This window comes from Aspergillus wentii, assembly GCF_001890725.1.
Source record: "Aspergillus wentii DTO 134E9 unplaced genomic scaffold ASPWEscaffold_5, whole genome shotgun sequence".
NCBI classification, from domain to species: domain Eukaryota; kingdom Fungi; phylum Ascomycota; class Eurotiomycetes; order Eurotiales; family Aspergillaceae; genus Aspergillus; species Aspergillus wentii.
In genome coordinates, this window is record NW_024467836.1 from 1423793 (window position 1) to 1451193 (window position 27401).

The 27401-nt window shown below is 48.3% G+C and overlaps 10 protein-coding genes across 10 annotated transcripts; 4 read left to right on the plus strand and 6 right to left on the minus strand.

The window, feature by feature from the left end:
- Positions 1-1207: 1207 nt before the first annotated feature.
- On the minus strand, positions 1208-3643 carry ASPWEDRAFT_29379 (transcription factor domain-containing protein; the record flags this gene model as incomplete). The annotated part of the gene is made up of 6 exons (XM_040833267.1): positions 1208-1416; positions 1473-2323; positions 2354-2791; positions 2847-3140; positions 3199-3305; positions 3416-3643. The coding sequence occupies 6 exons, from the start codon at positions 3641-3643 to the stop codon at positions 1208-1210; spliced, it is 2127 nt and encodes a 708-aa protein (XP_040687892.1).
- A 582-nt stretch (positions 3644-4225) lies between these two features.
- Positions 4226-7299, plus strand: rgd1 (putative Rho GTPase activator (Rgd1)). The gene is made up of 9 exons (XM_040835721.1): positions 4226-4751; positions 4829-4882; positions 4946-5552; positions 5607-5809; positions 5856-6420; positions 6476-6619; positions 6683-6777; positions 6835-6905; positions 6963-7299. The coding sequence occupies exons 1-9, from the start codon at positions 4572-4574 to the stop codon at positions 7072-7074; spliced, it is 2031 nt and encodes a 676-aa protein (XP_040687893.1). The 5' UTR covers positions 4226-4571; the 3' UTR covers positions 7075-7299.
- Positions 7300-7823: 524 nt separating this feature from the next.
- Positions 7824-8936, minus strand: ASPWEDRAFT_173640 (uncharacterized protein; the record flags this gene model as incomplete). Its single annotated transcript, XM_040831109.1, has 3 exons — positions 7824-8319; positions 8389-8496; positions 8560-8936. The coding sequence occupies 3 exons, from the start codon at positions 8934-8936 to the stop codon at positions 7824-7826; spliced, it is 981 nt and encodes a 326-aa protein (XP_040687894.1).
- Positions 8937-9784: 848 nt separating this feature from the next.
- ASPWEDRAFT_114207 (uncharacterized protein) lies at positions 9785-10655 on the plus strand (the record flags this gene model as incomplete). Its single annotated transcript, XM_040828476.1, has 4 exons — positions 9785-9970; positions 10075-10130; positions 10183-10330; positions 10413-10655. Coding segments are annotated over 4 exons (633 nt in total), but the record flags the coding sequence as incomplete, so codon positions are not given.
- Positions 10656-11508: 853 nt separating this feature from the next.
- ASPWEDRAFT_52485 (translation initiation factor eIF1) lies at positions 11509-12251 on the minus strand (the record flags this gene model as incomplete). The annotated part of the gene is made up of 4 exons (XM_040837757.1): positions 11509-11657; positions 11714-11806; positions 11918-11992; positions 12224-12251. 4 exons carry the CDS (start codon positions 12249-12251, stop codon positions 11509-11511), a joined length of 345 nt encoding a protein of 114 aa, XP_040687896.1.
- A 713-nt stretch (positions 12252-12964) lies between these two features.
- ASPWEDRAFT_42154 (uncharacterized protein) lies at positions 12965-13620 on the minus strand. Its single transcript, XM_040835722.1, has 2 exons — positions 13347-13620; positions 12965-13292 (listed from the first exon to the last, which is right to left on the minus strand). Exons 1-2 carry the CDS (start codon positions 13355-13357, stop codon positions 13127-13129), a joined length of 177 nt encoding a protein of 58 aa, XP_040687897.1. The 5' UTR covers positions 13358-13620; the 3' UTR covers positions 12965-13126.
- Positions 13621-15922: 2302 nt separating this feature from the next.
- On the plus strand, positions 15923-21693 carry ASPWEDRAFT_42159 (uncharacterized protein). Its single transcript, XM_040835723.1, has 8 exons — positions 15923-16932; positions 16988-17585; positions 17642-17846; positions 17902-18540; positions 18591-18889; positions 18938-20112; positions 20165-20394; positions 20444-21693. Exons 1-8 carry the CDS (start codon positions 16326-16328, stop codon positions 21470-21472), a joined length of 4782 nt encoding a protein of 1593 aa, XP_040687898.1. The 5' UTR covers positions 15923-16325; the 3' UTR covers positions 21473-21693.
- An 811-nt stretch (positions 21694-22504) lies between these two features.
- On the minus strand, positions 22505-23757 carry ASPWEDRAFT_29385 (uncharacterized protein; the record flags this gene model as incomplete). Its single annotated transcript, XM_040833268.1, has 5 exons — positions 22505-22963; positions 23045-23229; positions 23282-23372; positions 23431-23563; positions 23621-23757. The coding sequence occupies 5 exons, from the start codon at positions 23755-23757 to the stop codon at positions 22505-22507; spliced, it is 1005 nt and encodes a 334-aa protein (XP_040687899.1).
- A 1129-nt stretch (positions 23758-24886) lies between these two features.
- ASPWEDRAFT_173645 (CIA30 family protein) lies at positions 24887-26076 on the plus strand (the record flags this gene model as incomplete). Its single annotated transcript, XM_040831110.1, has 3 exons — positions 24887-24974; positions 25047-25280; positions 25352-26076. The coding sequence occupies 3 exons, from the start codon at positions 24887-24889 to the stop codon at positions 26074-26076; spliced, it is 1047 nt and encodes a 348-aa protein (XP_040687900.1).
- Positions 26077-26261: 185 nt separating this feature from the next.
- On the minus strand, positions 26262-27343 carry ASPWEDRAFT_69948 (phosphoribosylaminoimidazolesuccinocarboxamide synthase; the record flags this gene model as incomplete). Its single annotated transcript, XM_040839085.1, has 3 exons — positions 27154-27343; positions 26708-27083; positions 26262-26638 (listed from the first exon to the last, which is right to left on the minus strand). The coding sequence occupies exons 1-3, from the start codon at positions 27301-27303 to the stop codon at positions 26262-26264; spliced, it is 903 nt and encodes a 300-aa protein (XP_040687901.1). The 5' UTR covers positions 27304-27343.
- Between the last annotated feature and the right edge of the window lie 58 nt (positions 27344-27401).

Below are 27401 nucleotides of genomic sequence, written 5' to 3' on the forward strand. Positions count from 1 at the left end.
CCCATCGCCCTGTTTGTTCTATTTACAGAAAAAAAATAAAAATAAAACCAAACCTCCATCCCATCGCCAACTAGTCCAAGCACGAACAATAAATAATAATAATACCTCCAACGCATCTCCAGCTCTGCGTCTCGTTGGCCGCCACCGCTGCTGTCCATGCGCTGTGGTGTTCCAATAATATTTCTGGATCCCACGCGATTTGATGCTCCATACCAACAGGGATATAGAAATAAAATACATTTCCAATAAAGCATCCTATCCTAGATCCTGGCAACCCCCACAGATAAGGGTAGCAATTCTCCCTTCTTGATCTCAACGGGCTTTGCCATCATTCCACCCACTTTGCTGGCAAACGCCTTGACATACGGGCTCTCCATGTGGGCCTTGAGGGCTGCCTGGTTTTTGTACCTGGGATTGTTAGTACTGTTGTAGATATTATAGGAATATCAAAAATATACTTCTCAACCACCACGAATTCATTCTTCGCCTTGTTATGAAAAGAATGGTAAATCAGAGTGTTGGGTTCATTCGCGTTGACCTCTCGGGTTAATTGTGCCAGGTGGAATGAGAGCTTTGCCATCAGCATCAATATACTATAGATAAATAAGCGAAGGTGGATTGCTTACTTCCTCAGCCTTATCAGGCTGGGGGGACAAAGTAGCCACGAGGTTGATTACTTCGGATGCCATCGTACCAGTCAGATTTGGTCTGTTTTTGTAGATGAAAGATATGTGAAGAAGCAGAAATCGATCCCACTAAATAACACTCTGGAATACAGCTCACCTTCCCTCTCGATTACTAACGGCGTTGTCTACGGGCGGCAGGGATTGAGATAGAATAATCAAGGTGCCTCGGCATTTCTGCAAACCTTCATGGTTAAATCATCACCGCCATTTCGGTCTCTTGCGGGTATCTCTGCCTATGTACAGGTGCAATAAACCCCACGCATCAACAGTCTCTCCGGTTCTGTTTGGTGAACAAAGCATGTTGGGGACCAAAGAGCCATCCGGTAGAAAGACAGCCGAGGTCATACCGGAACCTCGTGTGGAGTATGTCGTTCATTCAAATCGCCAACTGAGTAGATGACATCTTGAGATCTGCGTCGTGTGACAGATCAACTGTATCGCCGCTGTGTCTGCAAACTCAGAGCAGTCAATGTCGCATGCTGCACGTGATAACCCTTCCCAGCTGGCCAATGCCCCATGGCCTACATGACCGGAGGTGCAACAAAAGAATCAGGAATCCCGTCAAAGACCCAGTTGAGAGAGTCGAAAACTTCGGAAAAGCCCGTTTCGCTGAGAAATCCGCCTTGGTCAAAATTCGTTGGCATTATCAACCCTGGGTCATCCAATGAATTCTCCTGCTGTCGAGAAAGGGGACCTGCCGCCGTCGACATGTTCGGATTGCCCATGGTAGCTGCTTCTGGTCAGTCCTCGTCACTCCATGCATGTTGATTAACTTCTGAAACGTACATTGCATATCTTCGATGCTTTTCACGGGTCGGAATCGTTGTCGCCAACGCCAAACAGTGTCATAAACGTGGCTCATACTCATCCGACATCGTACCTTGAGTTGCAACATATCCTCTCCGATGGTAGCCTCTGAGCTACCCGTATTCCACATCTGCGCCAAAATATCGGCCAGACGGACCGGTCGATCGTGGTCCATCACACTAATCCTTCGGATAGCCGAAATAGCCCCGTTGAAAAGTAACTTTCCATGGTCAAAATCGATATGGCGGCTAAATGTACTCTTCAGCAGCTTCATCAGCGCAAAGGCAGCGGACACTATCATCTGCAGGATATAATTCGTGGCATGCCCGATCAGTTCCCCAGGGGACGTTTCGAGGTCGAGCACACGGCCCAAGAATGATGTTGTCGCAATGAAAAGTTTCGTTAAATCATCGCTTCGTGGGTTGGAACCTAAAAATACAAAATATCTCAAATGCAATTCGGCCGCTCGTAAATGGATCATGTTAATATCTGATGACCAGTTAGCTTGACAAGGAAGATGGTCCTGAACCCAGGCGTTCGTACGGGAAATGTCTCGGCCAAAATCCATTTCCATCTCCTTGAGCTCATTCTCGAGAAGTTGCACAATCAAAAGCTTCTCTGAGCTGATGAACTCAGCAGGCTCTGGTTTGCTGCTGTACAGAGCCTTGGTCACTCTGTCACAGAACTTTTCAATGCGTAGGCGAGTATGTAAGTCTTCTGGGAGATGGTAGTCGGCATCTCTTAGAGAGGCAGGCTCTAATGCCCAATCGTAGATCGTGCCCGGGGGCTGTCCATATCCGGTAGCAACACTAACAAGAACTGTTGGTAACCTGCGTATATTATAGGGTAAATCAACTCACTTCTGGGCCACTATGTTGCAGATGACCCAAGTCTGTAATCGGGCCTTGAGGGCTTCCCCTTGCACTTCCATCCGAAAAGTTGTGAATTCTTCCGCTTGAACTGGACGATGCAACCCCAATTGCATGGCAATCTGCATCATGAGTCCGCTCAGCATAAAAGTAGCATCAGTCCTTTGGCTGGTTGTAGGAAGTGGCCAAGTGCATAGAAGACAAAGAGCCTTGACCACATGGTAATCCTGGGGAACACCTGTGATGGTCGACCAGAGAAGTCTGCTGAAGGGGCCGGAGAGTGAGCTAAGGAGACCTGGTTCTGATGGAGCTCGTCGGCTAGCAACACAAATGATAGTCCATGCAAGAAGGGAGGATCGATGAAGGTATTCATCGGGACCCTTGTGTGGATCCAGGAGAGGAAGAAAAGGATGATAGTACTTGAAGAATCTACCAAAGTCAGATGTAAATGACTATATAAAGCGGGACTAGACAGAACTCTTACTGTTCAAATAATCGAGCTACCCTTGCTCTTGATAGGGAAACATCCTCCAGTTTCCATGGACTATCTCCCGGTGAGACAATGGATCCATCTCTCTGCACAGTCAATGGGGTTGCCAACGACTGAGGCTCCACAGGAACAGAAAGGGGTCGTCCTCTATTAGACACCGCGGAATCAGGCTCACAGTACGAAGCATCCTCAGAACACTGCGACATTTCGTCGCTAACCTGAGGCTGCTCACCATTGGCAAGTCGTCGACGGAGATCCGCAATCTCCCTTTCCATCTCAGCATTTCGTCTGTAGCAGACGTGTTAGACACATAGATACGGAAGCCAGGGGCCGATGGCAGGCTTACCTTCGCTTGGAGATCCGCTTGAACGACGTTTCAATCTTGCATTCGATTCCAAGCCGCATACATCGCGAGCATGCTTCCGCAGGTGTTTGGACAATGTCACACCGAAGCTGTCAAAAAACCAAGGACCCATGTTCAGCGAGATGAAGCAACGACTATTTTTGGACTGTAGACTGGAGGGGGAAGCTCCAAACACAGGTGCAAAGCAGATGAGACCTACCTTTTGCTGCTTACATTCATTACACGCCTTCCTATTGCCCCCCCGCCGCTTGCCAGTAATTGGCGGGATCTTCTCCATTATCTCGCAGGGCTCCGACCTTCTGCTGGATAGATCAAAGGCCGTCACCGGGCCGGGACCAGGAATTCTGGGGTTGTTCCGAAGGTCGCTGTTGCTGGCCCCCGGCGGTGTCAAAAGGGTTCCCTGTGGAGGTAGCCCACGTGGTGCCATGATAGTCCGATATTCGAACTCCATCAGTATTTAATCAGAGCTAACCCACCGGTATAAAACGGTGGGCTTTTGCAGACATGTGAAAGGGAAGTTTGAAACAACACGCTGGGATGTGCCGGAAATCGGCAGAAAACTTTGGATGTCGAAAGCGGTTGGCGAAACTCGGCGGTTGCACGTGACACATAGTCGATTTGAGCTTTGATATTCTTTAACATCGATCGATGATTAACATAATGTTGAACTATTTTGGAAACTATTTTGATTGTAAAAATTGAGTTTCTTGTTCATTCTAAGATGTGGATATTTTAATTGTAAGATCAGAGGATGGCTTGTGTATCCGTACTGGCATGTCGTAGTAGACAATACAGATAGCATCTAACTGACCCTACGAATAAATTGATATTTCAAAAGATGAATGAATACAATATAGCTATAAAAATGTTCATCGTCCATACTATAAATGATAAATGATAATTAATAATTGAGATTGACAGGCGATAGACTGCGTGAAGCTGAAGAACCTCGCAGATGAATGACGCAGTATGTCATACAGCTTACGATGCCCAAGTGCCGCGCAGTTGGCATCGATCGGGCATATGACAGACAATCTAATCCTTCTGATCGAGTTAATAGTTAATATCGGATGAAGCTGGATAGACCTGATCAACGTATCGAACTCTTCAAATATCCATCTTGCTACTATCCCCTTTCGATTAATACTTTGTTCCTGTCGCCAGACGCTCATGGCAAAACCTCCCCACCGCCCATACAATTAACTGTTAGGCTCCCGCAATCGATGATCAACGACTATCGTACAAGTTACATGCCAACTCCTTGATTAACTCCCCCCTCAACACTTCAAGCTCCTTCATTGATAGCAGGACAATACCCTGTATTTTCATATTTTATATCTTCCACCGATATCTCCATGTCGGACATCCTTTATGATGCACCGCCTGGTGCGTCTTCGCCCAGGGATCCCGATGCGCCACCTTTAAGTGCTGGTCGTTCGTCGGCCGGTCAGTCTGGGGGAGTCGATGCCCACCCAGTGCCCCCGCCGATTTCAGATGAGGTGAAGGCTCGTTTGGACAAGGTCGTCTACTCAGATGTATGTGGAGATGCAAAGTGACATGGATTGATCGATGCGCAAGTGAACACAACTGACCAGAAAACCGTCACCTATAGATCGGCATTACCACACTCCTGACCCGCCTGAAGCAAAGCGTCGCTTCCGCCAAAGTTCGTCCACCCCCCCTTGTGGAAATAGATTTGAAAATCGCATGCGCTGATTGAGTATCACAGGATTTCTCTTCATTCCTGAAAAAGAGGGCCTCCCTGGAGGAGGAACATGCTCAGGGGCTTAGGAAACTGTCCCGTTCTCTCCATGACGCCGCGCATCGCTCCGAGAACCGTCAGGGCACTTACGGTCAGAGCTACAATGAACTCAATGGGTTCCACGACCGTATGGCCGACCATGGCTCCCAATTCGCCGTGTCGCTTCAGCAGATGGCCGATGACCTTAACGAGCTCGCATCGAACATCGAACGGGGTCGCAAGCAGTGGAAGCAGACTGGCCTGAGTGCGGAGAAAAGAGTTTTGGAGGCAGAGTCAGCGGCGGAGAAGGCCAAGGCTAAATATGAATCATTCGCGGAGCAATATGACCGGGTGAAGACCGGAGACAAACAAGGCGGCAAGTTCGGGTTGAAAGGCCCCAAATCGGCTGCCCAGCATGAAGAGGAATTGCTACGAAAGGTGCAGAATGCAGACAGCGACTATGCATCCAAGGTGTTGGCTGCACAGGCAGCACGACAGGAATTGATTTCCACTCATCGACCTCAAACAGTCCACAGTCTTCAGCAATTGATAGCGGAGTGCGACTCTGGTCTTACGTTGCAGCTGCAAAAATTTGGTAGGATTGCTCTATGCAGCCCTAACTTAATGACCTTTTACTAATGAGCCCCAGCAACGTTCAACGAGAAACTTCTCCTCGGCCAGGCACTCTCCATCAGCCCAATGAAGGAAGCGGGAAGCAATGCTGGACCTAAAAGCCTCTATGAGGTCGTGCAGCAGATTGATAACGAAAAAGACTTCCATGATTACGTTCTTAGCCATTCAAACAGCCCAGGGGCAGTGACTTCGGAGCAAATTGAATATAAACGTCATCCGGTAAGCTTTCTCCCTTTTGTTTTTCATGTGCTTATACCTCCATTAGACACTCGCAGGGTCATCTGGTGCTGTTGTTCCGGCGTCTCAGACAAGTACACAGAACAAGCGGCAGTCTACCATGCTACCTTTATCTTTCTCCCAACAGAATATCTCCCCTCCTCAGCCGTCCTCTCAGCCATCAGCACCCGCACCCGCGCCTGCACCTGCACCTGCACCTGCACCTGCACCTGTGCAGAACCAGAACACTGATCGGGCACCGCAGTTACCATACCCGCAGAAGTCGGATGCATTCGCATCGCCACCACCGTTCCAACCCCCCTACCCTGTTTCAGGACCACCTCCAGAGCAGCATCCTCTGCCTCAACTGGCTTTGGGGGCTCCCAGTGGCCCGCCGCCGCCTAGCAATGGCTTCCACTCACATCTACCACCGCTGAAGCCAGTATTTGGAGTTTCCTTGGAAGACCTGTATGCTAGAGATGGAACTGCTGTCCCCATGATTGTATACCAGTGCTTCCAGGCCCTGGAAATCTTTGGATTGGATGTGGAGGGCATTTATCGGCTTTCGGGTAGCGCTACTCATATCAACCACATGAAATCACTTTTTGACAACGGCAAGTGCATAAAATTACCCCCTAGACATGGGTTATCTCTAACTTTTGTACACAGACTCATCACAAGTCGATTTCACTAACCCAGAGAACTTCTACCATGACGTGAACAGCGTTGCGGGAATACTGAAGCAATTCTTCCGGGACCTACCCGATCCTTTGTTCACTTCGCAATACTATTCGGACTTTATCAACGCAGCCCGTAAGCAATTTTCATCTGCATTCCGAACAACCTGTGACTAGTTGGCTAACGTTGGATTTATAGGCATTGATGACGACATCCAACGCCGAGATTCATTGCATGCTCTCGTGAACAACCTACCAGATGCCCATTATGCTACGTTGAGAGCCTTAGTATTGGTATGCCATCCCACCAGAAAGTATATTGAGTCACTGCATTGACTAGGTTATCTCTAGCATCTCAACAAGGTCCAAGAACACTACAGCCAAAACCGTATGAATGCTGGGAACATTGCCATTTGTTTCGGGTAAGTCATGCCATGCTAACATGTTTTCGGTTCAAACACTGACAATGGGTTTTTCAGACCTACCCTTATGGGAGCCAGTTCCGGTGGTAATATCGCAGACGCCGGCTGGCAAGTCCGGGTCATTGAGACGGTCCTGGTCAATACATTCCAAATCTTCGATGACGATTAAATGCGCGTAGTTACCGTGGTGTTTTGATATTCGACGCCGGGTATTGCGCAGAATTTCGTTCACATCCGAAGGAATTCCTGAGCTCTCATGACGATTTCTTCGATTGTATATGCCCCTTCCCCTGTGTTCTGTACTTTTTTCTTCTTGCTCCTTTTATTTTCCCAACATGTAAATAGTATCGCTTGCTTTGGGCCAGTATATTCCGTGGACGAGACATATACCGCTTACACTAGGTAATCTTAATCTTCGATAAGATGCGAAGTGACCTATTTTGGTACATTTCATTTTTTCCTTTTCATTCGAAAATTGGGAACATATTCAGTAATTACAATGGTCAAGATGCTAAAGAGATGGCAGATATAGTACATAATAAAACAACTAGCCATAGCTTCCTTCCCTTTATCTGAACCAGATGAAAAGGACGCTATGCGAATTGCGCAATCTTTATAGTTAAACAATTGGGAGAACCGAAACAGGTCAAATCGTGGACAAGGTATGGACAATCCAAAGCCAGAAGAAGACAGAAGGCGCTTGTTGTACTTCGTAATCGGCGTTTCGTATTTGCAACCCTGATCTCTTTTGTTTCCTGCCTCTCGGATCGGTATAGTTTATGGAATATCATGAAACCAGGGGTTAGTCGGGATTTTGGTCGTTTTCCATCACGTCCATCCCTTCGAACCCCCGAAAGAAGGGAAGAAGCAAGTGGTGTGGATGATCAATATGCAAACAATATCTCAGACACGGTGCTTTTACCTCCTTCCTTGCATTGTTTCCTTCATGGCATCCAGACGCTCTGAAATAGTAAGTCCCGATGCAAAGAAAGGGCTGTCAAGATCCTCGACAGTGGTGGGAGTGGCATGGCCCCAAATGCGCCAGTCCTGTTCATCACCAGCCCAACGAAGCTTCTGGATGACGATATATTCGGTGCAGTCCTGCTGCTTCTCCGGGGTAGCGTCCTCGACCGCAGTGTTTGCATCACGGCCGGAAGGCAGCTTGCTTTTACCGGTAGACTGTTTACTGGTGATGCGCACCACAACTTGTCGGACAGTCGAGTCAGGAAGATCTGGTATTTGAGTTTTACGGTCCGCAACGATACGGGCTCCTGTGAAAAAGGTTGCGGGTGACAAGATGTATTTATCCAAAGTCCAGGTCACCTTCTCATTTTTCGGGCGGTTCTCGATGCGTTGAATAAGTTTGTTCGCGAGGCCATTACAGCAGATTTTGCGCAAGGAAGTGACGTCCCCCCTACAAGAAGACAAGACAACAAAGATTAACAAGCCATTGGACAGGAAATAAGCAATACCCAAAACTCACCCTGCGAAAGCAGTATACATCTTCTGGTGGAGCTCACGAGCTATTTGTCGTCGCCCCTTTAGTTCCAGCGGCACATTATTGTTGCCCCATTTGCAAAGGACGACAAGGCTAGTGAAGAATTAGCAAATGATTCGATTCTCCTCTTCAATGAAATTTCCTTTAAGAGCATACCCCAAGAAATTCTGGACTCCACCCTTCAACCAAAGCCACTCCAATTGAAGTCGTTCTCGGGGGTGTTGGAAGATTGACGGCATATCCCTCCAAAGCGGCCGAATGAATGTACCTGGCAGCAATCCAAGGTCTTGAGGCAAATCGCTCTTAGAAAACTCTCTTGTTCTCGTTTTCATACTTGGCTGAGCAGGCTGCTTCAAGGCGATATTCTGCGGAATCCCCCGCCCGTTCCGCTGGGAGCCTTGAGAAAAGTGCCGGCATTGACATGAGACCGCAGAGGCCGCCGAAGAATTGGCTGGAGAGAATCGAAACACGACATTGTTGGTTCTGGCAGTGGAAAACAGGGATCCAGCCGGCATTCGCAGCGAGGACGCCATTGTGACCGAATCCAGTAGGAGAGGAGGACGAAGTGGCTGCGCTCTGAGTGTTCGTCGCGATGCAATCGACACTTCAGATCGTCCAAGGAAAATAACGGGAGTAAGCCGGATCTTGTCACGTGACCTATATCCACCGGTCTTTTGGGCATTTCGTCTCGCCATCAACAGACAACACCACCTCCTCTCGCTTGGTCACTCACACTCACATCCAGCTCTGCATCTATACCATCAATTTGCCATTTCAGTGTAAAGACCTTGCTTAAAGTCATCATATTGACCGGAGCCCTCACATTGTGTTGTTCCGTCACAGGGCTGAAGTGGGGAGCCGTCATCATTATTCGTCGGGCTATCACTGCTCAGCTGTCAGCCAGCTACAGAACACCGCCAACTCGACACCTCCTCGAATATTTGAGAATTTAATTCCTTTTTAGGAAAAAAAGAATTTACTTCTTGCATATTTTACTTTTCCACCGCTCCCCGGGTTTACCTTGCGCGACGGCCGCATATGCCGTGGATTAAGGCTGGCTCCTCCTCGTCGTGATGCCGCTCCTCCGCCCTTCTCTCTTCACGCCCGGTCTCCTCCAGAGTCTGACTTGATTACCTCTCGTCTGGATTATAGTACAACGGCTTCATCCTTTTTTCCTCCGGCCTTTGTTTCATCGGCGGATTCCCGCAATAAAGACGTGGCTTCTACATCTACCGTTGACCCGCAATCCCCGGCCCCCTCCACGTCCCAGACTCACAGTAACAATGAAGTCGGTCACACTCCCTCGGCCTTGCATCCACGTGTGGCTGTCATCTTGGGAGTGGACCGTAAGTGGTATATCCCTCTGCTGGTCTGTCGCGCATTGAGCACTGTGCCCGCTGCATGGTGGGGACTACGATGCGCCTTTACGTTTCTGGCCGAACTGCTTCACATTCGGCCAGGAATGGGAAGTGAGGGGTGGGCTGCGGCGATTGTCGGAAGTATTGGACAAGATTGGGATGTCGAGAGAAGATTTCGCGTGACAGAGGTGGCATTGGCTATCGTATGGGTATGCATAGCTATTCTCCGACGACCCCTTCTCAATCCTTGCGTAGAGGATATGGAAGGCTTATGCAGAATCAAACTTTGGATTACTAACTTAATTCTCCATAGTGCTGTGCATCTGCTTATCTTTCTTACTTTTTTGCTGATTGTATGATGTCTCGATGGTCAGTTATCCTTGCTTGGAAATGATGCAGCTTTGTACTAATTCATCTATAGGCTTCTAAATTACACCCCGCCGGCGGTTGTAATTCGTCTCTTAACAACGAATGGGTTAATTGCGTATATGACTTCTTGGGTTCTCTATCTCTCGGGTGCATCTTATGATCCTCGCCTCCTCTTACCCGCATGGATATCCATTACAACTGTGAGTCCACTCTCCAACATACCACACCCCACTAGAAGCAAAAAGCCATGTGGTCTGCAAATGACTGACTCTGGTTTCGCAGACACTTACTTTCTTATACTCTGCAACTCAAAACCACGCCACGATCAAACGCGAGAAACGGGCTTCCCTCCTAGTAGTATCCGTCGCTAGCTTCGTTAGCATGTCATCCCTCCTTTTACAGTTGCATCTCACCCGTGAAAATGAACCCGAGGTACCTGTGTTTGTGATCACACGGAAATTATGGGACTGGGCAGTCGCGATTTTCCTTCGCATGCGAGTCGCCGATGATAGGGTAGAGCTATAAATCAATCGACAGACTGGCGTGAGAGTTAAGTGTTCTTTTCTTTTCGGTAATTTCTGGACAAAATCCTTCTTGTTGGCTTTGCTTTTTTCATTTGATCGTATTAGAGTTATTTGGCTGTAACCTTTGATAGGCAGCTTGTTACCACAATTCCCCAGTTGATTATTTGTAAAAGCCCAGAGTTGAATTTATTACTTTTGAGGTCCTTTACACTCGTCTACATCTGATTATCGATGTCCAATTTGGCTGTAGTAATTCTTCTGGGAGGAAACACTACTGAAATAGCAGCTCAAACGAAAAGAAATATTAAGGATGGTAGACAGTTGGAAGAATGTAAACAGAAGAGAACGGATAGGGCGGTTTGAAAGTCACGCCTCCATCTCAACCAGATAAACTTCGATTGACTAAACCGAGATGTCCATTTGTAATGATAACCTCCAGTATGCCATCCCACGAAGACAAGCGAAAATAAAGAAACATAAAAGAGAAGCAGTTTCGTCTATGCAGATAATGGGTATCTACCAACGCCTAGTCCCATCATAATCCCATCCTGAGTGTAGTAGTTGAGTCAAAAGAGACCCGCTATCCTTTGAATCGGTCCATTCACGATCACAAAGGATCAGTTAAAACAGCGCATCATTTCGACAAAAGCCCAAGTCCAGTAAGCTGGGCACAGAGGGTTTTAAAAAAATAGAAAGACAAAAGGAGGTTGACGGATCGATCTGAATGCTGCCATTGCCACTGGTGCAACGCAAGGTCAGATGGAGGGATAACAAGCAAACATGCCTCCTATCAAACCTCTCTGAGAGCAACATAGACTGGGAAGAAGGGACCGGAACGTGGCGTGGCGTCTAGCCTAGAAACCGTGGACCTTAATGGTCTTGACATCCAGCTCGAGACCTTCCTTCTTGTCGGTCAAGAACTCCTGAACATCCTTACGCTGATCTCCTTGCAGCTGAATCACATCACCCATCTCAGTGTCACTGACGATGGTGCCATTGCACGCTGAAGATTATTAGCTTTTGTCCAATATCTCAACCCCGATGTACCGGTAAACGTACCGAACTTCTTCTTGATCACCTTCAGAATCTTCTTCTGGTCGAACTTCTTAGGAAGACCCTGGACCGTGGTCAAGGTCTTTCGGCCATTGCGCTCTATAAGCCAGAACAGTTAGCCATGTAATTCGATCAAAGTACGATGGTGTCGCCGATAAAAGGGGGCGCGTGGGTAACGACAACAAAGGCAGCAAGGGTAGTAAAACGTACGCTGAATCCGTATATGGATATAATTTTGAGACTGTTTAGTCTCGCCGGTGTCTTCGTCAGCTTCGGCGAAGGGGTCTGTGTAGGAGCACGTGTCAGCCTCAGGCCATTGCCAAAATCTACCCCGCCATGCCGATCGGTCCTGGACAAAGCCAGTCATGCGACCCCTCGAAACAATGATGACCCCTATCTATGGCCAAGAAAGCACAGACGAGGCCATCATGGAAGGGGGTGACAATGACTTTTTTTCGCTCGTAGAGTCCAGGTGGGAGGGGTGACCCAAGGAGGGGAGGTGGCAAAACGACTTACCGAAGGTCTTGAGGTTTTCGATGGACATAAACTCGGCCTTTCGTCGTAAACGGCCCTTAAAAGCGGTATGTAGTAAGTGAGCGGGAGGTGAGATTAAGATCTCGTGTAAAATGTGAGCGATCGCGAGTCGAAAAACTGGAGTAGGGACAAAGTTGGAGGCTGATGGTTGGTGTCGGGAGGGAAGCAGGAGGAGGAACAGAAGAGCCTTTTGAGGGGCGCGCCTCAGGTTAGTGGCCCCTGTGGGGGAAGGCGGTGTGTAGCCCTGACTAAGCGGCCAGGCTCATCTCGTATCTTCTTCCCATAACTGGGCATCATTTGATATCAATATTCTACCGAGTGCAGCTGTTGAAATAAACTGGTTTTGCAAATCTCTTAGAACCCTTGCATGGTCTAGATTGAGGCGCGGGGGGCAATGCTGCCAGCGTTGCGCTCGTTTGATTCGATCATATTCCGGCAATAACTTTGCCGCCAGTGAAAAATATAGTACTATTACAAGAACACAGCAGATTAAAATATTGGTACAACGCTACAGCAATCATGATTTGTGCAAGAGGAAAAGCCTCCGGAGCTCTGATCACCCCGGATCCGAGACGGCAGATACTTTGTTGGCAACCCAGCTTTTCTGACTGTATCTCAACCGATTGCTAGCCCTGGGTCCGACATGTCGGCGTGCCGAGGTATCGAGATATAAATTCACGAGCAGGCCATTTAATTTTCGCGGGTATCAAAAGGCCGAGGCATTTAAGGAGAAGGCGAAGGTGTAGCAGCGGCGCCGCTGCGTGCGGCCGGCGGGGGAATGAAGATGGGGAAGTATGTCTGCGAGTAGGAATTTAGGATGAGAACTCAAGATACCAGACAAAGAGTCGATGCTCATAGCTAGGAGACGTACCACAACCAGTGCCATCACTGAATTCGATATCGCGCGGTCAGCCACTTCACTTGTAGAGAATTGGGTTTAGGGGATGACAAACAAGACATCAGAACCGACATGTATCCCGGTGTCGAGGCGTTCCTCTTCTGGGCAGGAGTTTCCGATAGCCAACCTTGAAGCGAGAGAACGAAAGCAACCCTGTGCGTTGTTTAGATAACGGGCCTTGTGTTGACAGAAAACTAGCAGGCTTACCATCCGATCATCCTGTATGGGTGGCGCGTGTAAGAATCCGAGCGCATAGGAAACACAGACAATCAGCTAGAGTTATCTCACCTATTCCTCGTGAACATCTACCGAATATCAGCGTGTGTTGTACTGTAGCTGTTCGAAAAAGTCCTTACCGCAGCCATGGGCATCGTGCTAGACATTGCACCTGTATCAAATGACCACCCAATTAACCATTATTTCTTCCAGTAACTGCCAATGCGACTAATGTCACTTATTTACCGGTCATATCCGCCTCGTTCTTCTCCTGGGGCGGGTCGATGTAGGGGATAGCTAGATTTCCTTCGAGTTAGCCAGTGTGCCGGAGAATGAGCAAATAGAGAGGCAACGCACCAAGATCCAATCTCCGCATATCCTTTTTAGAGGCCATCTTTGCAATCAAAAGTCTGTTCGAATGGTACAAGCTCAGTGTTGCGATGGATGATACGAGATGACGAGCTGGCAAATCCCAAGTGATCGTTGGCGCCAAGGCTAAAAGCGGCAAGGCTCGATCCCTAGATCGGATCACTTGCTGTCGCTGATAACCATGGAGGCCTCTTCAACAACACCATATCTACACAGTGCAGTCAACAGGACGTCATGGATAAAAAATATCTCAAAGACCATCATAGGTCTTCAGGGTTTCCATACCGACTGTATCTTACGTCAGTCAGTCTACTGCGTTTGCTCTAATTGCCGATCCCGGTAGACACAGTTAGCAGTGAGTTGAATTTGAGGGGTTAATAGTCCATGTTTGGCTTTGTCTAATTGACTTCATGACTCAGTTGATACTATGGAGTCTCCAAATGGTCGTATTCAGCGAATCAATGCTCCTATCTGCAGTAATACAGGTCAAGAAGTCAACGTTGGGCAGCAGATTCTGTCCCAAAATTCAACGACTGTATTTTAACAAATCAAACCAAACGCCATGATGGAGTACTTTGAGCAGTGCCTCGCCTAAGACTCTAGGCAAGCTGATATTCCGAAAGCGGACTTGGAACTTGCAAGCCTAGAACTATCTGCTGTACTACCCGGAACTCAGGGCTTCCTATCGACCCTTGCAACTATATGGATGCTTTATTTTCAGGCCAACCAACGGATACTTGCTCATTTCAGTCCAGGCCAGCATTGTGGCTTGTTTCTTATCCATGGTTATTTCTTTGTACGCCAGCTAGAGCACCTGCGGCTATTGCTAGCTAGAGTGGGATGTTCCGTGCTAGGTGTTTCTCTGCCTGAGTCCGTACTGTGCAAGCAGTAGGCCTAAGATCAACTCGCAAGGCTCCGTACAGCAGGCAGTTTGCGGATCACTTATAAATCATCCAAGAAATCCCACTTAATCATGTTCTTTATGGGTTGGCATAGATGCAGGTGCAGGCGGTATATCATACAGCACCGCAAGTGTCATGCCATGCTCCTCCGTACGAGGCATGCCTCCAGATCCAAGACCCCATAAACCCCCATGAAACAATCGACTGGCTAATGGCAAAAGAGACATGGAGATCTTGATGTCGGAGTGCCGATGTTAATGATGTGATTGATGGCCCGAGGATAATTCTTCCAATAGGCAATGTTCAGCTACGGAGCACATATGACCGAGAGAGATAAGGTGATGAAGTGGGAGAGTAGAGTCAAGAGGACAGGCAGAGTGCAGACAAGTACGGGGTAAGTAGCACTTCATGCTATGGAGCGACTAGTTAATATAAACTATGAATAATAATAATCAGAATAATCATTCCAGGTGGGAAAGAATTATCCCCTAATACTTCAACTTGGCCTCAGATCTTACGAGTGTGACTGCAGCAACCCCTCATGGAGATCATCCAGCCCATGTTTGTTTATGAACAGGCAACATGGATGATGGAAACAACAACCACCCAGGGCAAGAATAAGAGATTTCCCAGTGGTGCCACAAGCCAAAAGTCCCTTTCTTTTCTTTTTCTTCGTCGGAAGACGTAGATTTGGTGTCAGATCATGCCAAGTGTTAAGAAACCCGCTGGTTCTAGAGGGAAAATTGGAGCAATTCCGCAGATCCGATGGAGTGCTCCGACCATGATAGACCGAAGACGGAGTAGGCAAGTCGCATGTATCATGATCCAACTTTCAGGATTATTTGCCCCTATTACGATGGTGATGATTCCGGAGATAATCATCTGATGGTCTTAGCCCAGGTGAATGGAGGAATTGGCAGGCCTGAATAATAAGCTGGATCACCGGTCTTCCTCCATGTATTCCGGAGGAAGATCCCCAACAGAGACAAGTCAACCAAACCGAAACATTAATAATAATGCCTGTCGGCTACTATCTCAATGATTGATGTATCTAAAATCACAATGTGAATAAATAATGCATGATAGGCCACTTTCTGCTATTGAATCTTCCGATGATCTGCGGATGTATTCTTCGTAACGTACCGTATCATTACCGCACAGTAATGGTAACATCCACTCAATACCCCCAATTACTCCGTATTACTCCGTATTTCCCCCCAAAAGGCCGCTTCACTCTCCATCCTGGATATTTCGCCCTTACGTTATCTCACGATTCTCTATCTCGCCGCTCGGCCTCCGCACTCGGCTTTTTTGGTTTGTCGTCTTTGCCTTCCCTTTCTCGCATTGCTTTTTCCTCTTGTCGCGATCGCCTGCTGGGCTCAACTTCCTCCCTTTTCATACTCATCTCTCCTTCGACGGCGCAACCCTCTATCCTCAGTGTTACGACCTCCTCCCCAGTTTTCCATCCATTCCGCGGGTTATTTACCCTGCCATACCGTCCTATCCGCTTGTTCCCCGGTCCTCCGTCAAATCACCCCTTCGACTAGGCCCCTTTATATATAGTATATAGACGGAGATAACCGACAATTCTCTTACTAACCTGGGGTTCGATATCCGGGGTTTCGTCGATTCATCTCGCGGTTGGAACTATTCCGATGACCAGAACTTCCGGTGCTTGGATACACACCATGAACCTGAGATGATACCTCATCCTTCTGCCGGCGTCCACCCGTGGGGTCATCCCCTGCGCGCCGTCAATAGCGGCTCTGGACGTGTTGATGTCTCTCAGGGTCTGAATCAATCCGACTTCCTTCCTGAGAAGCCGTCAATGCCCGTGCCGCAACCGCAAACCAGATCGCCGGCAGTCATCGACCTTACAACCAGCAGCCAGGATGCGCAGGAGAGGGAACCGCCAGCGAAACGACAAAGACTGGATGTGCCTTCTGGGTCTGCGATTGGGGATGCGAGCCCGGTCCCCGTGGGTGGTGGGGAGTTAAAGAACACTGCGGGATCTGCAAGTTCAAGGCCACCTACGGTACCGTGGCGTGGTCGGCCAGTATGGTCCTTTCAGGCATTGATATCAGAGACACCTGGAGGCGGGGAAGTCCATGGGGAGACTACGGCGGCGCTCGCGCAGGGCGAGAAACCCGCATCACTGCCTCCGTTTCCCACTATGCCTTGGAAACACACCCCTCCGGATTCTTCAGGATCTACCAGGTCGCGGGAAAGCTCGCCAGTGAAGGATGTCCAAACAACCCCATATCGCATCGAAGTGCCTTCCAATGCTCCTGCTCTCAAAGGTGATAGTAAGTGGCCCGGGTGGACTATATACGAAAGAGTATCTGACTGAGTTATAATTAGAAGTTGCGGATTTCTCGCCATGGACTGGCAATCATCCGGAGGATGTGCTCAATGAACATACGGCAAAACAGGGGCATTACGATCGTACCCAGGTCTCCCAGAACGAGTCCAATACGGCGCGTCCATCTTTGTATGCACAGTTGAAGCATCGATCCGGACTACAAATGCTTTCATCTGTTTTCGCAGCTGCGCTTGAGAAACGACAAAACCACAGCATGGTCACCAACCCATCTACATTCAAGCCACCTCCCCGTGTTACCCTGACGGATAATAAGCGCGAGGCATGGCTCCGTGACCTTGCCAATCCATCCGTCCCGTTGCGCAGGCTGAGCCGCACAATCCCTCATGGCATTAGAGGCAAGGTTCTTTTGGACCAGTGTCTAAGTAAATTGATTCCTGTGGGCCGTGCTGTATGGCTAGCCAAGTGTGTCGGTGCCAATGAAATCCGTGCCTTTAAAAGAAAGGGCACAAGTGGCGCCTTGGCCATTGGCTTAGAGGCCAAATGGGTCCGGGATTGGACCACAAACGTCCAGCAATTCCTCGAAGGAGTTCTAAGTAGTTGTGGGACGACAGACTGGAGAATGAAGGTGACCTATGCGTACGTACCCTGCTTGTTAGATTTCTGGTTTGATTGCATTTACTAACCTTCCGCAGTGTCAGCTTAACAGCTCGCCTTTTCTTTGAGCAGCTGCTCGACCACGATAATTTCCTCGGGTGGTTTCTGTCTTCGATGGAGTCAGCGCGTCTAAATACCATGCCCGTCTGGCTCTTGATGCTTGGTATTTATTGGGAAAATATCATGCGATACAGAAAGCGGGGACGACGGCTGGCCGAGCTGTTACTTCAAAAGTTAAGCCAGGTACGTATTATTAGGCACGAACCCTATTAATTGACTCATAGCTAAGAAATGATAGGCCATCAAGTCAGAGCAGGCAGCTTCTCTTCAACCACTCACTGATCGCTTGTCTCTCTGCATAAAAAAACTCGTCCTTGAACATACCTCGTCGGCCATACTCCCGGCTTCGTGGGGCAGCTACAAAGACTTAGTCTCATCTTGCCTGAATCTAGAGGAAAATGTAGACAAGACTATCTTCCAACACCTTGCGGAACGTAATGCACGCGTGCAACCACCCAAGAATTGCCAACTAACCGCGCAACACTCACCGCAACAACGCATCATTTATCTTTTCGATTCTATGCGCTTTACACATGACATTTCCTCTATCTCTGCTGCATGTCTGACCAGTGTTGACGACAGAACTGCTCTGGTGTCTAAACTTTTAGAATGGACCGCAACACCTTTTCGGTACGGCCTATGTCGGGTATATGCAGGTGTCCGCCTTTTGCGAAAGTGGAAGATGTCTGGTGTTGATATAGACTTCCACATTCTCGCTTTTCTTACCGAGGCTCGCGGCGACGCCCAATTAAATATGGGCAACATCTATCATGCTATTTCGGAACTCGTTCGATCCCAAACGTTCTCCGTCGGTAGGTATCTCCAGTGGCTTATGGCGAAAGGAGTCACAAATAGTCCCCAAGTAGACCAGCATACGGTAAGTCATTACATCCCAGCCATCTAGATGAGACTACTCACACGCCATAGTCCATATCGGGTGAGGTTGGACTCTTAGCGCAGCTTCCTGTGAGCCGTCTACCCGAGCACGTACGCAACCTTCGCCATACCCTGTTAGCACGTGCTGGGGTTTCGACGTTAGAGGAGGCATCAATCATCGCATCAGTCAAAGCATCTATTAGCCAGCATCTTCCTAACATCTTTGGTGTTGATGTGCACAACATCGTGCCTTGCGACCTGTCACAGCCGAATCTGACGTGGGCAGTCAAGTATGAGATCGGACAGTGGATTCGACGTGGAGTTAATGAGCATTGTAGGATTTCAAACAGGTGCGCCTCGTGGGAAACTGGTTATCATGACTTTGCTAATGGTCTCAGGAACATACCTGGAGTGGACTTGTCTGCTGATATGAAGGTCTCTGCCCTTACTCCTAGCGAATTTTACCATATCCGAGACATCCTTGAGAGCTTTGGTGATCTGTCTATACTTGCAGATGTACTCAAGCAGGCTGCGAATTGCGACGACAATACCGTGTTGGCCTCCGCTGCTGATACACTCAACTACCATTTCGATTCTTTCTGCATTATCGGTGCTACAACGGATCTATTCAGAAGACTTGTTGAAGCGTACGCCCGTCTTAAGAGGCTTGGCACAACAAGTCTAGACTTGGTCTTTTCGCTCATTGAAGTCGGCCTTCAAGTGCCTAATGAGTCAAACACTGTGGCTCTTCTTCGACAGGATCTTTCCCGAATTGAAAGCAAGTCAGCTTTAGCAGCACCTTCGCCTCTCTCGGACCACATACCTGAAATATTCAGCGAAAGCGACCCGTTATTCCATGAAAAGTTGAACCAGCTATTGTCGTCTGGTAGTGGTATCGACGAATCCACATTAGATACGCTGTTCAATGCGCTCACCAGGATCCTACTATCTGATGATCAAGGAAAGCTGACGAGGAATGATGCTTGTCGGTACCTAGCTCACCTGAGACCTTTCTACCCCAAACATTTCGATGCCATGCTAATTCGTTGGATCTGCTGTGCCTTGAAATCTGCTACTCGTCCCTCCTTGTCCAAGATTCTTCCTCCACTCATTGGTGTTGGCTGCGTTACCATTCAAGCATTCGTATCATTGGTAAAAAGACTCTCGCAGTCAGAGACAATGGGGCCGACAATTCAAGATATCGCCGCACTGCAGATGGACATCCTTGAGCTCCTTATCCCGCCATCTCAAGAGCAGAGAAGATACTGCGACCTCGTTACCTATCGCTTTCATTTGGCGCAGCAGGAGTTCCTTGTCAAATACCCTGAAGAAACGTTTGGCATCATTCACGACGCAGCAGCCTCGATGAGTGCTCAGAATCTTGAATCAGAATCTAACCCAAGACGAAGCGATCTTGCAAACTATATGACAATTCTGCTCTGTGATTTGCTCACCCAACATCCCGAGCGTGCCGCAAAATATTGCACACAAAAGCTTATCGATCAACATCCAGCATCTATTGTTGCTTTGCAGAAGGCACTCGATTTTCTTCTTGGCTTTGACACCCCCACAGGTTCGTCGTGCTGTTTTGGTGCTACTTCGTTCTTTAGCTAATGATGAATTAGATCCGGGTTCAAACATGTCCGAGGCTGAAAGGGTCATCAGCATGACCAATGACTTCTCACTCCCTTTTTGCCAGCTGAAGCTCCAGGTACTGTTCAATGCGGAGTCTGGGGAAGAAATAGGGAATGGTATTGTGGATGTAATGTTCAAAGCTGCAGTGGCAGACTCGCGGGCAAAGAAATCCAATTGGGCAGGTCTTGTTTCTTTAATGAGCCAATCTGCTGTACGACAGGTACGAGACGTCCTCAATACATTGGATGGCCCAATACTGACTGGTCCAGATTCGTGAACGGGCAGAGAAAGGGTTCTTTTCGGTCCCTCTGTTTGAAAACTCGGCTGACGACCATTCGTCAAGTACGGCTGATAACTCAAGCTCGCTCGAAACTGCAAAGCTTTACTTGACTATTATCGAAGAGCTGGCCTATAGCATTCCCGAGGCTGGTGTGAGCTCCATCGCTCCTATTCTCGTTGAGAAGATGGATTTTCTACTCCACAGACTCATCATTATGCAAACGAATTTCAGCAACTTTGCGGAGAACAGGCATGGTGTGGCAGCAGATAAAGCGATTCAATCTCGTTCGAATTTCGAGAGAACATTGGCTTTCTGGTTCTCTGCCCTGCTTAAAATGGTGGTCATCCACCGTTCTGCCTTCAACACGTCGCCGTCCTTGGCGCCTAAACCCAACAGCTTGCAGGATCAATCGCGTCTTTTGATATCAATATTTTGCATATCACTGTCGCGTCTTCCAGACAATGCGTTGCGTCTCTTTCCTACTGCCAACTACTTCCCCCATCCTGTCCAGCCCGAAAGCTATCGACCCTGCCCTGGTATTCTGTTGCAGACGCACGCGCTGGACGTTGCAGCGTCTTTGATTGATACGTTCCCTGACGAGGCTCGGCATCAATGCACACGTTTCCTCAAAGAGAAGTGTCCGCCCTTTCTTCAGCATCAAAATGATTCTCGATTCCTCTACCTTCTTGGTCCTGTGGCGGATACTACATCCCTAAATCCTTCACAGCCTGCATCTGCTCCCTCTCCTGCTGCTTCTGGCTCTGCATCCACTCCAACACCGTCGGGTAATCTCCCAGGTGGCACATCCGCTCTTCAACAGCCTGTTGCGCCGCTTTCCGGGATGTCGGAGACCTCAAACTGCGTTGCTAGTCGTCTTCGTCTGCAATGCCGTGGACGTGTAATCGGAGCATACCCAGTCCGTCCTTGGGAGCTTCTGGAGGATGCAGCCCCAATCATGGGGGCAAATGATACAGCAGTCAACCTGGGATACTTTGATGCAAGACGCATCAGAGCCTAGGCATGTAACCCGAATTTTCTTGGGTATATGAACGCCATTTATCATCACTGTAAATAATTCGCTTCTTTCTTTTGTCTTTTGTGATTGTTGTCTTTCTCTCTTTCTTGCGGCTTGATACCATATCCATTTGCATGTATCTCTCATTTATTCCATGCTTGTCAAGGTTCCAGGCAGAACCTTTGTTGCCACCTCTCACTGCAGCCTACGCCCAGTTCAGCCCGCCTTGCATATTTATCATTATCTTGCTATTGCATTTGCCGGTAATGATGTGATTTTATGAGATTCTATTATTAATGCTGTTATTATTTTTGCATCTTTGGGGGGGGGGGGGGGGGGGGGGGGGGTGAAGGCATGTTTCTGTTGAAGTTGCTTTCTGGCATAAGGGCATAAGGGCATAAGGGCTGTATATATAGGGCTCGGCGTTTTACTTTTCCAAGGGGCAGTCAGTTCATTCATAGCGCTTCGATTAGCATATATTCATGTTATGGCATGGTATCAAAAGACTCAGATGCATGGGAACGGTGTTTGATAGTATTCTACGTATAGTTATGAAGCATGGGCTCTAGCTAACTACTCGCCAGGAGAGCGATCATACCTATTATACAGGCTTTACTTAATCAGAGTCATCCTGGTTGTGTACCTAAATCAAGTGATAAACAGAAGACTCCATAGGAGTCCAACTTCAAATATATTAATAGCACTCAATTAAAAGATTGCCTAGGGATTAATATATTAAGAACTAAATTGAGGGATACAGAAGTTCATTTGTTTTTGGGTTGTACAAAATAAAACAGGACAGGATAATAACAAAAGACGTAAACGTACAAGGTAGAAGAGACAACGTTGCAAGATATAAAAAGAATATAAAGAACAAACAAGATATAAGTAAAAGACATACAGAACATAATAACACAATACAAACATACAAAATATAGAAACAAAATAAACACAAAAACTTTTCCCGCAATTTTTCAAATCCCAACCCTAGCCAGAGCACGATGTTAATCGCATGGAGCTATCATCACCTGTACCTTAATTATCATCATATGAAGTAGGTTCAATTTCAGATTCATTCTCGTCATATCCAGAGTCAAACTCCCATACGAGAACGGGTTCAGATTCAGACTCATATTCAGAGTCGTCGATAGTGGCCGCCAGCTCGAACCATTCGGCCATGTCGTGCTTGGCCTTCCAGGTTATCTCCAGGTCCCTGATGACCTCGTTGACGGCCACTGGGTTCATATAAGTCTGGCTCTCCTTGACATGAGCCTGGACGTATTCTTCGATCGTGCGGCCGGTTATAGGCTGGTACTGAGAGTCGAGTGGTTTTCTGACAGGAGGGTTGTCGCGCATGGCCTCCTGAACAGCCTTTTGGCGATATCTGGTAAGGGCAAAGTTGTTGTCGTATTGGTTCGGGTTTGTAGGTGGCACCATGGGACTACCGTCGTCGTCGAGCAAGACGACGTAGTATCTTTCATCCCATAAGAAGCGCTTTGGAAGGGGAAGGGGATGTCAGTATTATCTTGGGAGGAATGAAGAAGGGATATTAGACAGCAAAGGAAAGAAACTCACCTTGACCATGTCTTTGCAGTCATCGACATAGGCAAAGGTCACTTTGGCAATGAAAGTCCAAAACCACTCATTGATCACATGGGGCTCGAAGCCGTAGGCTTCAACAGGGCCACGTCCGTTGAGAACAAACGCCAGGTCTTCATGGGACATAGGGGTCATGCAGCGTAGGCCAATAACGGCGGTTCCTAGAGGGTGGATCATCAGCATTTTGCATGGAATAGACAAAATCATACATACTTCTTCCTCTGGCTCTTTCAACTCTGAGCCAACGATCGTGCATCACGGTGCACTCATTCCAGGCCAAGGCAGCGCTGGCAGCATCAACTTCCTGTATGCATCTGGTTAGTATGAATTTACATGATGAAGAAGAGATAGTAAAGGCTTACCTCGAACTGCACAAAAGCGCCAGGCAGTCCTTTCTTTTTGTCCTGCTTAATCTTTACATGGCATCGGCCAAAGCAGGAAAATTTGTCCCCCAAGTCTTCGGTTAGGGTGTCAAGAGAAACTTTGATCGAAAGACTGGCTATAGTCAGTACATGATATTCTTCTAGAGGATATAGATGAAATAGCACTCACTTGCCAACGAAGACACAGGCATCTGGGGGAAACAGACCCTGAGCATTTTTGGCTGACGGTCTCTCGTACAGTCTATCCTCACGTGGGCTTCTTCTGTTGTTGCTGTACATATCTCCGATAACGTATTGGATAGTCATGATGGTTTATACAAAAATGTTTGAAGGCTTGAACGAAGGACTGATGTATATGTAAAAGGTATATATAAGACGGTTTGAAGTACTTGTTGCTGTGAACGAGGGTGGTGGTAGAGGAAAGAAAACACCAGAAGAGAACGCACAATCAGATAGCAATTTATAGTGCAGAAAAAGATTTTCCAAGGCATCCACGGATTGATTTCTGGTAGCTTAGGCTGTCGGACTCCCAATCGGGGATCATGACGCCAGACAACGGTCAATATGTGAAGAATTTTAGGCGGAGCATACGCGGCCCTCCAGGTCTTTGAGAGAGAGAATGGCCTGCAGATAAAGAATTTGATGGAGAAATAGGTCAAAGAATAGGTTCCTATATGATCATTGATGCAGGCAGGCGGTTTATAGAAGTAGCTATATAGCTCTTGTATAGGAGCCTTAGACGTCATATTTTTATCTTTTCATAGTATTCACGAGAATACTAGTGTTTGCCAAAACTGTCCATATAGGGATATACAGAGATAACACTGTATGTCCACAGTGGTATGAACGATCAATCTGATGCCCAAATCGACAGGAGTTGGATGTATTTTGCGATGTTTGAGAAAGGCTTGTATTTGATGCAGCCTCACCTCCATGCGTGGACGTCATTTTTCATCATGGTGTATAAAATCAAGATAGGTGATTCTGACCCAGCGAAAGAAGTCAATTGCCATGATTCAAATTCAGATCAAAATATGCCTATAAAGCCAGCCAGAGTCAGCAAGACAGACAGACAAAAGACGACAGAAGAGAGAAAAGAGAAAAGCAGGGGATCACCTTTGGAATGCAGATTCAAGCTACCCTGAATAGCCTGCACAGCCTGAATAGAGCCAGCCATGTCCAAACCTCAGATATTCAACGCGGATGGCGACGATGAAAGAAACATGAAGCGCTTTCGCTCTCGGGTTTATCGATCTTATCATCGGCTGATCGCCGATCAGTCCGAGTTGGCGCCACCAAAAGGGCGACATCATCCTGCAGTCAACGCTTTTTTCTCCTCTCTCTTACCTCATCATCCTTTTTTTTTTTTTTTTTTTTGTTTCTCTGGGACAATCGACTCACGTTCGTATCATCCACGGTTGATTAGCTGTTGAATATGTTTCCTACCGCCAGGTGTCTGGCCGCTAAGCCCTCGGGGTTCATCAAACGCAGCGCAGAGGAGCTCAGTCGCCTATCGAAAATCGGTGTGCATCCCCTCCCATGTCCTATCTTCCCACCCTCCCTTCACATCTGCTGACCATGCTGGGTATATATAGCATGGAATTCGGAAGGTCTTCACACGCCCACCAAGCCTTTCTCCCTACTCGATTTCGAAGATGACGCGACGGTCGCGGGTTGCAAGACGATGGCCGACCGTGCGGTAGGAGGCCACAGTACTGCCAGTCTCGACTACGTGCCTGAGGATCCGTCTTCGAACTCCCCAGCTCATGCTCGATTCCATGGAAGCATCTCGACAAAACTTCCGAATAACTGGAGGATTGAGAGGACTGGTATGTCCACTGCTTTAGTTGGCGTTGAGACAGGTGCGACGGGAAATTGACCATTCATTCGTGGAAAATAGGATACGCAGCATTTCGCAACAGAGATCGGGGCCTCTGGCTTTTTGGACGATTGTTCTGGGATGTTGACCCCTACTCTTACCTCGCTTTGCGTGTCAAGTCCGACGGTCGGCGGTATACCGTGAATATCCAGACCGATTCGATTGTCGAGACAGACATCCACCAGCACAGACTGTACACAAAACACCACCGCATTAACAAACCCTCTCGTTACAATGACCATCTTTCGCCACATGCAGCGGTTGAGGCATCCGAGTCGCCGGAACTCGCGGAGACACTGTATCCGAGTGGAATCCCCCCTGCCCTTTCTGAGATTCCCCCAGAGTCGACCATCATGTCCTCCGCTAGCGCGACTACGTCCGGTTCAACAGGATGGGAAACGATCCTCCTGCCGTTTAACTCTTTCGTCCGTACCAACCATGGGCTTGTCGTTGAGCCGCAGACCTCTTTGCTCCGTCAGCGGGTGAAGAGTATTGGCATTGGTATTACGGACCGAGTTGAGGGTGCATACGACCTGCGAATCCACCGCATCTGGGCTACAAATGGAATGAGCGAGGGAGAAATTGAGGAGGAAAGACGGATCTGCGGTGCTGACGCACTGCCTGTTGACGAGGGCGTCATGTCTGGCTGGACCAAGGAAGCCCAGGATGGCAACTCGAAGAAAGCGGATGGACAAAGAGAACCCAAAGAGAAGGGTCTCAAAGGTCTGCGCTCTGAGTGGGATTAGATGTTGACCATTTTCGCATGCTGGCCAGCCCGGGTATTTGTACCATATTTAATAAAAAAGCACCCGATCTAAATATATCCAAGGAAAGATACTATACAAAAAAGTATTCATATATATGTTTATTGGTTTAATGTCTCATAAGGCATGCGGCAATAAGTTCATAACCACTTGGTTGAAGCTCCACCCTAGTTACCCCCAGTGATCATCTCCCAGGCCTCCTTGTACTTCTCACTGGTTTTCTGTGCGATCTCATCGCTCATCCGGACGCCCGGCTTGCCCTTCAGTCCTTCCTTGACCAACCAATCACGCAGGATCTGCTTGTCGAAGCTTGCCTGGCCACGGCCAATCTCGTAGGTGTCCTTGGGCCAGAACCGCGAGGAGTCCGGTGTCAGGACCTCATCAGCCAGCACAACCTCGTTGGTTTCCTCATCGAGGCCGAATTCGAATTTCGTGTCGGCAATGATAACGCCACGCTCGAGACCATAGGCATGGGCGGCCTTGTAGAGCTGGACAGAAAGGGCGGCAATGGTGGACGCAAACGGTTCGCCGACAATAGCGGTAGCTGTAATTGAGAGCGAGCATTAGCTATCTCCAGTAAAATTGACAGCAAGTCACTATGAGATGAACGTACCTTGATCAGGGTGAATGTTTTCATCATGCTCGCCTTGCTCAGCCTTTGTGCTTGGTGTATAGATCGGGCCATCGGGGAAGGCCTCGCTCTCCTTCAAGCCGGCGGGGATCTTGATTCCATGCACGGTGCCCGACTTCTGGTATTCCTTCCATGCGGAGCCTGTGATGTATCCGCGGACAATGGCCTCAATGGGGAGAATCTTAAGCTTGCGGACCTGCATGCTCCGGTTCTGAAGCACCGGGCGAAGCGAGGCGGGGATTTGAGGCGGAAGGTCGAGAGTGAGGAAATGCGTGCGCAGAGAGGGAATGGCCTCGGACAGAATCTTGAACCATGTTTGCGTGCAGAGAGTGAGGAGAACACCCTTGTTAGGAATGCCCTGTTCAGAATCGCTGGATTAGCAAGGGAAGAGACAAAAAGGGAGTGCCATTGAGACCGCGGGGAAGTACATTCTCCATGATCACATCGTAGGCGGAGATGCGATCAGTTGCAACGAAGAGCAAAGTCTTAGCATCCACCTCGTACAGATCACGCACTTTGCCCCGGGCGATGAGGGGCAATGCGCCCTGAAGGTCTGTTTGTGCGAATGCCTCGGCCATGTTTGTATATGCGATTGAGTGATGCTGTGAGTCATGAGAGAAGATGATGATGGACCGATAATCGATAAGTTTTTTGGCGGGGCATGTGTCTCTGCCTG